This window comes from Euprymna scolopes, chromosome 14 (genome assembly GCF_053919585.1).
Source record: "Euprymna scolopes isolate OS-2025 chromosome 14, ASM5391958v1, whole genome shotgun sequence".
In the NCBI taxonomy this organism is placed as follows: domain Eukaryota; kingdom Metazoa; phylum Mollusca; class Cephalopoda; order Sepiida; family Sepiolidae; genus Euprymna; species Euprymna scolopes.
This window is the reverse complement of record NC_136495.1, coordinates 77,267,531-77,279,899: the sequence shown is the minus strand read 5'-3', so window position 1 is coordinate 77,279,899 and position 12,369 is coordinate 77,267,531. Positions and strand designations below refer to the sequence as shown.

Below are 12,369 nucleotides of genomic sequence, written 5' to 3'. Positions count from 1 at the left end.
AAGAAAGCGAATTTCAACGAAACGAAGAAAGAAAGAGTGCAGCAATTAAAGCCATTTGATTTTTTAAGCGTTTGTAGGAATCACTTTGCGGTGCAGTGTTCACAGGAGAACAAGAATCATGGGGAGAAGGAGGAGGGGGAGGGGGAAAAAGGAAAAAGGTGGAAACATAGAAAAGAATGAAGTAAAATTTAAAAAAAAAATGGATTCATTGATCCATCGGTGGAAGAAATTGGGGAAGAAAAATAGCAAAGATAAATACAATGAGAAAAAGGTTTAAAAAAAAAAAAATTTAATGAAATAAAAACAGAAAAATAAAATAAATTAAAAAGGAATTAAAAATACAACTAAAGACAAAAGAAAAAATCCAACAAAAGGAAAGAAAAGAAAGGAATTTTTTTTTTAATAAATTGCAAGAAATAACTTACCGGTCTTTATCAATCTTAATAATGTTGTCAATTGCTAACGGATTTTGCTCAACGGAACGGACAAATTGCAGTGTCTTGTTTCCCAGTTTTTTACCGATCGAATGAATTTCTTCATCAGCTTTTGCCAAACTTTGGCTCGTCTTATTCTTTGATTTCAACTCTTGTTTGTTTTCGATTGCCTTCTTGAACTGACCTTCGATTTGCTGTTGCTGGGAAAGCAAATCCTCCAGTTCCTCATTCATTATCTGAAAAAACACAAACAAAAAACAAGGAATTAAAAACAATAAAAAAATTATAAATGATAAATTATTTAAAATATAAATAATGGTAAATTGTTTTGTGTCTTTCTATTTTTTATTGGCGGTTTCATTGGCATTTCGGTGAAGATGCATCAATGGATTCACCAATTAATTTAGAAAATGGTTAAAATCCGCAGCGAAAGCATCAATCACATTTCTAATTGATTGGTTTGTTTTTGTTTCTTTTTTTCTTTTCTTTATCTCCAAATACGAATTTTGTATTCCATTTTGCGTTCAATCTATCTATCTGTACTCCTATAAATTCGTTTTTCTTTTGTGTGTATTGATATTCATATTAAAGCCCCTCTTTTCTATTTATTTTAAAAGAAAATACAATGTTCTTATATATGGGTCGTAGAATTGCTTTCACTACAAAAAGATCTAGCTAATTTGCATATTCTTTCAAACATTCATTTTAATTAATTCCCAATTAGTTTTTCGGTTTTCTTATGGGATGATCATCTTTAGTCAACTATTATGGGTAATTATATTCATGCAGATATTCTACATGATTTATACTTGCATAATATTTGCGTAAAAAGTGTGCAGTAAACACAAAATTGTTTCCATATATACGTATATATTTTTATTTAATCTATAAATGTGAACGTGTCTGTGTGTGTATGTGTGTCTGTCTGTCTGTCTGTGTACATTTTCCAACGCAATAACTCTGTCAATTTTCAATCTACAGACTCGAAATTTGATATACAGGGTACTGAGATTTGGGAAAATCTTTGTAATCCGTTTTCGGCTAGAAATTTTGCTATTAAGGGGTCAAAGGTCAATGATTTGACCTTTGAGAACTCTACCAAACTCCTCCAACAATTTTGGGTCTAAACACTTGAAATGTTAGATATAGATTCCTTGGACATAATAACGTCATTTGAGCCCAAAACAGTACATTTAAAGGGGTAATAATAGGTGTCAAAGTTTAAAAATTGACCTTTTTTTTTTGCTCAACATACACCTCTAAACACCCGGGTAACGCCGGGCTAATATGCTAGTGTATCTATAAAGGTGAACGTGAGTGTGTGTGTGTGTGTGTGTGTGTGTGTGTGTGTATGTGTGTGTATTTCCCTACGCAATAACTCTGTCAATTTTTAGTCTACAGACTTGAAATTTGATATACAGGGTACTGAGATTTGGGAAAACCTACGCGATCGGTTTTTGACCAGAAATTTGGCGATTAAAAGGTCAAAGTTGAACGAGTTGACCTTTGAGAAATCTACCAAACTCCTACGACAATTTGGGGTCTAAACACTTGAAATTTTAGATATAGGCTCCTATGACATGGATCTAACTTAATAACTTAATTTGAGCTCAAACCAATAAATGTTAAGGGGTCATAATAAGGGTCAAAGTTAAAAAAATTGACCACTTTTTTTTCTCAACATACACATCAAAACACTCGGGCAACGCCGGGCACCCATGCTAGTATATCTATAAAAGTGAACGTGTCTATCTGTTGGTCTGTGTGTATGTCTGTGTGTCTGTGTACATTTCCCTACGCAATAATTTTGTCAATTTTCAGTCTACAGACTCGAAATTTGATATACAGGGTACTGAGATTAGGAAACATTTTTGGAATCAATTTTCGGCCAGAAATTTAGCTATTAAGGGGTCATGGTTCAAGGATTAGAAATTTGAGAGCTCTACCAAATTCCTCTGCCAATTTTGGGTATAAACAATTGAAATTTTTGATATAGGTTCCTTGGACATGGATCTAATGTAATAACTTGATTTGAGCCCAAAACAATAAATGTTAAGGGGGCATAATAGGGGTTAAAGTTTAAAAAAATTGACTTCTGCAGTCTCTACCAAATTACTCAAACAATTTCTGGTCTAAACATTTGAAATTTTACATAAACGTATTCAGAGATAGGGCAAGCTTTTTAATCGGTTTGGGTCGAAAATTTGAGCTACTAATATATAAATCTATGTATGTATGTATGTATGTATGTTTGCATGTCTACCTAAAACATTCGACAGATTAGTATCGTTTTTCACAAGATTAGTATCGTTTTAAAGCTCGACCTTTCAGACAACAAATTCCAAAAATTGGCCATAAACATTAATTTCTTCACCCTCAACTGAGCACTATTCTATAGTGAGTGGTCGCTTTTTTCGCCGATATTGTCAATTTTGTATTCCATTTTGCGTTCAATCTATCTATCTGTACTCCTATAAATTCGTTTTTCTTTTGTGTGTATTGATATTCATATTAAAACCCCTCTTTTCTATTTATTTTAAAAGAAAATACAATGTTCTTATATATGGGTCGTAGAATTGCTTTCACTACAAAAAGATCTAGCTAATTTGCATATTCTTTCAAACATTCATTTTAATTAATTCCCAATTAGTTTTTCGGTTTTCTTATGGGATGATCATCTTTAGTCAACTATTATGGGTAATTATATTCATGCAGATATTCTACATGATTTATACTTACATAATATTTGCGTAAAAAGTGTGCAGTAAACACAAAATTGTTTCCATATATACGTATATATTTTTATTTAATCTATAAATGTGAACGTGTCTCTTTTCGATTGTCTAGCCTTAATTACAAACCTACGTCACTTCTGGTTTGATGGTGGTGATGGTAACAGCAAAGACGTCATCTTTTCCCCCGTTCTGTTCCTCCTTCACGGGCCTGCCTTCCTACTACCACTTTTTTTTTCTTGCTCAACACACACCTCCAAACACTCGGGCAACGCCGGGCTGATATGCTAGTCTATATATATATATATATATATATATATATATATATATATATATATATATATATATAAAAGTGAAAGTGTCTGTGTGTATGTCTGTGTATCTGTGTGTCTGTGTGTCTGTGTACATGTCCCTACGCAATAACTCTGTAAATTTTTAGTCTACAGACTCGAAATTTGATATACAGGTTACTGAGATTTGGGAAAATCGATGTGATCGGTTTTTGGCCACAAATTTTTGCGATTAAAGGGTCTAAGTTCAACGAGTTTTCCTTTGAGAACTCTACTAAACTCCTTCGACAATTTTGGGTCTAAACACTTGAAATTTTAGATATAGGTTCCTTGGATATGGATCTAACTTAATAACTTAATTTGAGCCCAAAACAATAAATTTTAAGGTGTCATAATAGGGGCCAAAGTTTAAAAAAATTGACCTCTGCGGTCTCTTCCAAATTACTCAGACAATTTCTGGTCTAAATATTTGAAATTTTACATAAACGGTATTCAGAGATAGGGCAAGCTTTTTCATCAGTTTGGGTCGAAAATTTTTAGTTACCAATATATAAATGTACCAATATATAAATATATGTATGTATGTCTGTTTGCATGTTTGCCTTAAACTTTCTTCGCCAATATTTTTTAAAGTTATCCTCTCCTTTAGATTTCTAGCCTTAATTAAAAAAAATCTCGCTTCTGGTTTGGCGGTGGTCGTAACAGCATAAACCTTAGGTTTTACCCCGTTCTTTTCCTCCTTTGCGGTACGGGTTCAAGCCTGCCTTCCTACTACCACTTTTTTTTGCTCAACATACACATCCAAATACACGAGCAACGCCGGACGCCCATGCTAGTATATCTATAAAAGTTAAAGTGTCTGTGTGTGTATGTGTCTGTCTATCTGTGTACATTTCCCTACGCAATAACTCTGTCAATTTTTAGTCTACAGACTCGAAATTTGATATACAGTGTTTTGAGATTTGGGAAAATCTTTGTAATCCGTTTTCGGCCAGAAATTTGGCTGTTAAGGTGTCAAAGTTCCACGATTAGACCTTTGAGAACTTTACCGAACTCCTCTGTCAATTTTGGGTCTAAACACTTGAAATTGTAGATATAGGTTCCTTGGACATGGATTTAACTTAATAACTTGATTTGAACCCAAAACAGTAAATGTTAAGGGGTCAAAAGTTTTAAAATTTTGACCTCTGCGGTCTCTACCAAATTACTCAGATAATTTCTGGTCTAAACATTTGAAATATTACATAAAGGGTATTCAGAAATAGGGCAAGCTTTTTAATTGGTTGGTGTCGAAAATTTTAGCTACTAATATATAAATCCATGTATGTTTGCATGTTTGCCTAAAACTTTCGACAGAGGCGACGGATTTTTACAAGATCAGTATCGTTTTGAAGCTCGATCCTTCAGACGACTAATATCGAAAAATTGGCTAAAAACATTAATTTCTTCACCCACAACTTGGCACTTTTCTATAAGAGGGGTGGGGGTCGCCGAATTTTCGAAAGTCATCCTCTCCTTTCGATTGTCTAGCCTTAATTAAAACCTACGTCACTCCGGTTTGGTGGTGGTCGTAACAGCAAAGACGTCAGGTTTTTTTCCGCGTTCTTTTCCTCCTTTGTGGTACGGGTTCGAGCCTGCCTTTCTACTACCACTTTTTTTTTTTTTTTTTTTTTTTGCTCAACATACACCTCTAAACACCCGGGCAACGCCGGGCTGAAATGCTAGTCTATCTAGAAGCATCTTATGGATGTAGCGTGGTCCCTGGCTTTGATAGAGGCCAACTTGGACGACAATAGTATCGTTGAGTGTACACAAAAACCATAGCAAGTGTGATAAGCATGCGCGGAAGCGCTCAAGAATTGTATGTCAAAGTCTTGATCGGGCCTACCTACGGCGAAAATGAATTTGTCCAAGAACTATAAAAAGCCGAGGCCAGAGTCGTTCAGAGAGTGATTGCTGAGGTTGCTGTGGTACTGTGTCGTTTCGACGGATTTGTTCAGGATTTTGTCTGATCGTTTAGAGAGAGTCGCTCAGGATCGAGTCTGGTCTTCTCGACAGAGTTGTTTTAGATTGTGTCTGGTTGTTTCAACGGAGTTGTTCGAGATCGTGTCAGATCGTTTCGATGGAGTTGTTTGGAATCATTTTGGGTCGTTTCAATGGAGTTGTTTAGAATCGTGTCGGGTCGTTTTAATGGAGTTATTTGGTATCGTGTCGGGTCGTTTAACTGGAATTATTTTGAATCGTGTCGGGTCGTTTCGATGGAGTTGTTCGAGATCGTGCCAGGTCGTTTCGACGGAGTTGTTTGGAATCGTTTCGGGTCCTTTAAATAGATTTGTTTTGAATCGTGTCGGGTCGTTTCAATGGAGTTGTTTGGAATCGTGTCAGGTCGTTTCGACAGTGTTCTTTGGAGTAGTGTCGGGTCGTTTTAATGGAGTTGTTTAGAATCGTATCGGGTCGTTTTAATGGAGTTATTTGGTATCATGTCGGGTTGTTTAAATGGAGTTATTTTGGATCGTGTCGGGTCGTTTCGACAGAGTTGTTTGGAGTTGTACAGAGTCGTTTCAATGGAGTTGTTTGGAATCGTGCCGGTTGTTTCGATAGAGTTCTTTGGAGTCCTGTCGGGTCGTTTCAATGAAGTTATTTAAAATCGTGTCGGGTCGTTTCGACAGAGTTGTTTAGAATCATGTCGGGTCGTTTCGACGGAGTCGTTTGGAATCGTGTCGAGTCGTTTCGACAGAGTGGTTTTGAATCGTGTCGGGTTGTATTATTGTTTAGTGAAGAAAGAAAATGAATGGCACATATGAGCATGGATATAAAAATGGAAATTAATGAGACATTAAGGAAATACAAGGATCGCCAGTTAGCATTTTCTGACTGAAACATAAACAGAGCTTTGTAAATGAAAAAAATTGAGAAAAACGAAATTTGATAACAAAACGATCATAAGAATATCAATTTACTTTTTAGTCAATGTTTATTCATGCAAACTGCATAATCAGATTGACACAGCGGTTCCCGTTAGATTACCGAGGTTAAGCAACGTTGAGTCTGGTCCGTACTAAAATGAATGATTATTCAGGAATTCCAGGTGCTGAACGTGCTCTCTGCTTATCTCGGCATTGTTTCCTATGATCCTGGACTTCTTCACCGGACTAAACCAGTGCCGATTCAGAAGAGGTGTGGTTGAGGATTTTGCAACCCTCGCTTAACAATTACATGCACAACCACCCTGGAGGTATCCATTGTCTTTCGAGACTCAACGGAAGCGTTTTTAAATTCATGCAAACACGTGTTTTACAAAGAAAGTTGGGTTAGTTACAACGTTTAGAAATGTGTAGATCAATATGTTCGTCGTGTGAATATACGTATGGTATTTGCGTATGTGGGTATTTGGCAGCGTGGCACTGTGTATGTGCGTGCGTGGATTTACCTTGTTCTTGTTAGTGCGTATATAGCTGTGAGGAGCAATTCGTTTCTGTTCGCCTGACTGTTGCTAGTATGTAGGAATGTGGGCGCGAGATGAAGAACCTTGTATGTGAGTCAATATATAGTTAACTAACAAGGAGGCGCCTGGCCTTACCAAGTAGTAAAATATGCTTAAGTATATTTTTATTCGTGCATTTATTATTACAGAGTCAATTCTCTATTGCATATTATATTGTACCTAATATATAGTAGTAATTTCAAAAGTTAAAAAAAAACGTCTTGGGTGTCATCAGCTAGAATTGAAACCAAAACATTGTGCTTCAGTCGCATCTCTTGCCGATGTAATTGTCGAGAGATAGGTAAGAATAACTGAATATTAAATGACTGGAGGAAAAGAATTGAATTTGGACATGCGCAGAAAGAAATAAAAATATGTCGGCAAGTTGAAATGAACATTTTGCATTTCAACTTGTTGATGTATGTTTGTACACGTTATTCATCCATTCAAACAAAGATTTTACATCGTTCTTGTTGTATGATTGCTATTTCCTGTTAATTTTAGTGTTAATCGATCAGTAATTTAAGAGTTTATCGGTTAAATATCTATACACAAACTGTAATATCTGTATACTGACAGATAGACAGACACACATATATATTTACGGTTTTATTTACATAGATTTGGTGCTATGACTAGAATGTCTGATTAACTATTTCAACTGGTATACCGGGAGAAAATATAAAGGAAACACTATGAACTATAAAAAAGAAGGAAAAGGAAATGAGAAAGGGGAAAAGACGATAAAGATTGTACGTGAAAGCTCAGATTTAAATAATAGTTTTAGTGCGTTATATAGACGCTGAATTTTGACTGCGAAGAGAGGAGGATTATTGAGGATAATTTATAAGCCCATTGTAACTCCTTTTTATACGACAGTGTCACCCGGCTTTATACGGATTTGCAGAGTTTATATACTATCCCAATTGTCTGCGTTCAGTTGTGTTTGTTGTTGTTGTTGTTGTTGTTGTTGTTTTGTTTTGTTTTTGGACATCGAAGGCAACTTTAAAAGAGAGCGAGTAGGAAACTGTAATACACGCGTGAATTACTATGCGTTTCACAAATAATAATGTATCGGGTTGAAAAGAAAAATTGCAATGTATATAACAGGAGGAAACTGTTGAAATGGAGTGGTAGAAGTGATAGCACGATGGGCCAAGATAAAACAAAGACTGTGGTGTTTTGCTCCTGTTTTTATCAACTTGTATTTTATATTATACTAGCCTGGGTGCCCGGCGTTGCCCGGGTGTTTGGGGGGCGGGGTGAGCCAAAAAAAAAAAAGATGGTAGTAGGTAGGCAGGCTCGAACCCGTGCCGCGAAAGCGGAAAAGAGAGTGAAAGAAAATCTGACGTCTTAGCCATTGTCGCCATGACGCGACCGGAAGTCGAAAGCGTTGAAATTAACCGAAGTCAATCCAACAGTGACGATAAATTGCTAAAATGTCGGCGAAAAAAATCAACCACTCCTTGTAAAAAACGACCGAGTTTAGGGTGACGGAATTAATGTTTTGGGCCAATTTTTCGATATTTGTCGTCCAAGGACTGACCTTCAAAACGATACCGATCTTGCGAAAATCCGTCGCCTCTGTCGAAAGTTTTAGGCAGACATACAAATATACATACATACATACATACATTTAAACAGACAGGTGAGATTTATATTATAGACTAGCCTGGATGCCCAACGTTTCCTAGGTGTTTGGAGGTGTGTGTTGGGCTAAAAAAAAATGGTAGTAGACAGGCAGGCTCGAACCCATACCGCGAAGGAGGAAAAGAACAAATGACGTCTTTGCTGTTGCGCCCATCGTCAAACCGAAAGTGGCGTAAGTTTAAATTAACGCTAGTCAATCGAAAAGAGGGGATGACTTTTGAAAATAGCGGCGAAAAAAGCGACCCACTCCCTGGAGAAAAGTGTCCAGTTGAGGGTGAAGACATTAATGTTTTTGGCCAATTTTTCGATATTTGTCCTCTGGAGGGTTGAGCTTCAAAACAATACTGATCTCGTGAAAATCTGTCGCCTCTGTCGGAAGTTTTAGGCAGACATACAAACATACATACATACATACATTTAAACAGACAGGTGAGATTTATATTATAGATTTCGGAATGTTTTTAGATGAGGAACGATAATTCATATTATTTGGATGATCCAGACTACTATTCCCATCTTTGGTGTGATTCACAGAACATTTCGGTCGATGTAATCTCCGAACTTCTTCAGGTGCGGAGACTCATGGGGTAGTGGTTAACGTATTTGATGAATTCGGTTGTAAAGTTACACCCTCCAGGAGGTTGATGGTTCAATCCTTACTGCGAGCGACACTCAGAATACAATTTACGCATTTCTTAGGAATTCAATCCAATCGTGGTTGATGGAACGAGAGCATGCTATCCTCGTGGATTAAGTTAAGGGTTACATTCGAAATTTAGTGTATATTCCAGAGTTCCATAAAAGATTCCGAGTTCGATAGAGATATTCCCGAGTCCGGCAGAAGTATTCCCGAATTCAACTAGATATACGTGAAGAAGGTCGAAGGTTACATCGAGCGAAATGTTATGAAAATAACACTTAAGCTGAGAACAGTAGTCCGAAAAATCTAAATAATATGACTCGAATTTTATAATTATTTGTTTTTAAGATTGTTTGGACTATTGTATTCATTTTGGTTGTTATCCTCACAACGTTTCGGCCGATGTAACATCAAACCTTCTTCAGGTGTATTGTGACAATGTCTCTTATTGGTGAATTGTTGAAAGTTTGTTTACTTGTTTTGTTTTGTTTTTGTTTTTTGTTTGTTCTTGTTTTTTTATTTTATTTATTTATTTATTTATTTATTTATTTATTTTTGGTTTCTAATAAACCATGATCTTGTAATCAGAGTTTTTTTTTCTGTCTGTTTCGATTTACTCAAAATCGCACACACCTCGTCTTCTCATGTATCGTTCTCTTCTTCCTCTTCTACTTCTTGCTCTTTTTCTTCTTTTTTCTTCTCAGTCGTCAGAAGCGTCGTCTTTGTCTTGACTACGTTTTTCCTTCTCCCTTCTTGCTCACAGTGACCCGTTTTTATGCTAAGCTGAACTCTCGTGTGCGCGAGAGAACACGAGATTTTGCGTGATTACTTGGCAATATTAACCGGCCGCCGCCATCTTGCCATTTTTCTTTGGACGTGCCCGCTTTGCAGAGTGCACACCTCGAGCGTTTGTCAGGTAAGCCCGTCTGTTCGCAATTTATTACACAGATCTTTAGAATTCAAAATATCTGATGTGTTTATGAAACGGAAAGAGAGTCGAGAAAAAACATTCTTTCTGCCATTTGCCAATAAGGGGTATTGTAAAGAAAGTCGGGGTTAACATCGGATGAAACGTTGTAAGAATAACATCCAATATGAAAATAGTAAGTTTTGAATAACCGAAGTAATGCATATTATCGATCTTCGCCTAAAACAAATCGAAAGCATCGTATTTTAAACTTTATTTTTTGAGGACGATAAAATACAACGGTGAAAGAAAGTGCTGTGAACAAGATCAGCGCGAACACAAACGACAACTCATGATCTTCCAAGCGGTAAACCGCCCTTGAACTGTCCATGTAAATTTCCAGGAACTTCTTTAAATTAATAAGCTCTTACCAACAAGAGAAAAGATTGATGGATTTTTCTATTTCTGATTTATATGTACAGAGTGTCCCAATAAAATGTACGCACTCTTTAAATGACCATACAACCAACATTTATTATGAGAAAGAAAAGTTTTATACATCAAAATACCGTGAACAAATATAGAAACCAGCTAATTATCGAAAGTGTTCAAATTATTGTCCATGGACAGCTGACAACGCTCATTGATTAAATTGAAAACGTTCCTGATCAGTTCAATAGGTATGTTGACACATCTTCTTTGAATGGTTGCTTTCAACTCATTCATTGTAGCTCGTTTTGTGGTGTAAACATCCCCCGCCCCCCAAAAGAGAAAAATACAGTGGGGGCTAATCCTGTGAGCGTGAGCAGTACTCGATACTTCCTCTTCGTCCTAACTATTTGTTTCGCAGGTGACTATTAAGATATGCTTTTACGTCAGGATGATAGTGGGGAAGTGCTCAATATTGCTGGAAGTGCCATTATTTATTCCTAAACATCTCTTGGGAACGTGGCACAGCGTATTCATGTAGCAAGTTGAGATAATTTAAAGAGTGCATACGTTTTATTGGAACACTCTGTATATATGTGCACTTGCGAGTCTGTCTCTGCTTTATCGTTAATTTTATGGTAGATACTCGACTGAGCTCCAATCTATGGTTCTTCCTTGTAAAACGTTCACAACAGATACTCGTCTAGCAACAACAACCGTCAACTTTCCCAGAACTAAACGAAAATTCCATGAACAGAGCTTCTTTCCTATAACTGTTCGTCTGTGGAACATAATATCGTGTATTCCTGGTTGACTATTGCATGGTCATCTACAAATCTAATGTGAATAAGTTCCTGCTGAGCCGTCCTCTTAAATAATCTATCCCTGCCCAAGTTCCACCATTACTGATCACGTTGTCTGAACATCTACCTAACATTTATTAACCCTTACTCAAAAGTGGCCTCCAGATTCCCTTCAAACAACAAAATAAAATATGAACAGGGCCGCTGCGAGGAAAGTGGGCTCTTTCTACCGTGCAAGAAAGTTACTTACGCCTGAAAGTATCCTGTACCTCTACAAGGCTACCATTCGCCCATGTATGGAGTATGGTTGTCACATTTGGGCTGGTGCACCTACTACTAGTCTCTCGCTCCCAGACAGGGTTGAAAAGAGAATCGCCAACCTGATAGGTCCTGTACTGTCATCCAAGCTTCAACCACTGTCCCATCGACGAAATGCCTGTTTTACAAATAATTAAATGGTGGATGCTTTGGCGAACTACAAGCCCTTGTACCCCCTCAACGTAAATACCCCCAACAAACTCGACAAGCAGCCAAGTCTCACCCCTACACAGTAGAGATCCCTAGATATAAGAAGGCCTTCTACTTTAATAGTTTCTTCTCCAGAACTGCTGGACTCTGGAACTCTCTAACTCACTTCCGGGTTCATGCTTTCCCAGCTGTAATTACATGCAGAAGTTCAAGTGTAATGTGAATAGACATCTTGCTGCTCAACTCCCTTCATAGCATCCCTGTAACTACTGTCCCGATAGTAGCCCCCTACATCAAAGTGGCACTGTACCTTGTTTGGGGTGAAATAGGAAAAAATATAATGACAGGAAGAATTCTAATATAACTGGAAGCAATGCTGGAATCTGTGGAGAAGGGTTGGTGTAATTTTAGAGCTTTCTAGACTATTTGGCCTAACATTGCTGAAGCGTATGAGTATACTACATACTTTGTTCTACTCTTGTTCACCCCAAACAAGTCATATTGCCATTTGGATGTAATGGGTTATTATTTA

The 12,369-nt window shown here is 37.0% G+C and overlaps 1 protein-coding gene across 2 annotated transcripts in view; it reads right to left on the bottom strand.

Moving 5' to 3' along the window:
- LOC145293106 (dynein regulatory complex protein 9-like) overlaps positions 1-12,369 on the bottom strand; it is a 1,598,532-nt gene that overhangs the window by 1,209,058 nt on the left and 377,105 nt on the right. For both annotated transcript variants that reach the window (XM_080139483.1, XM_080139484.1), the window contains one exon: positions 426-670. In XM_080139483.1, the coding sequence (XP_079995609.1) occupies positions 426-670 (245 nt within the window). The remainder of the gene's footprint in view (positions 1-425; positions 671-12,369) is intronic.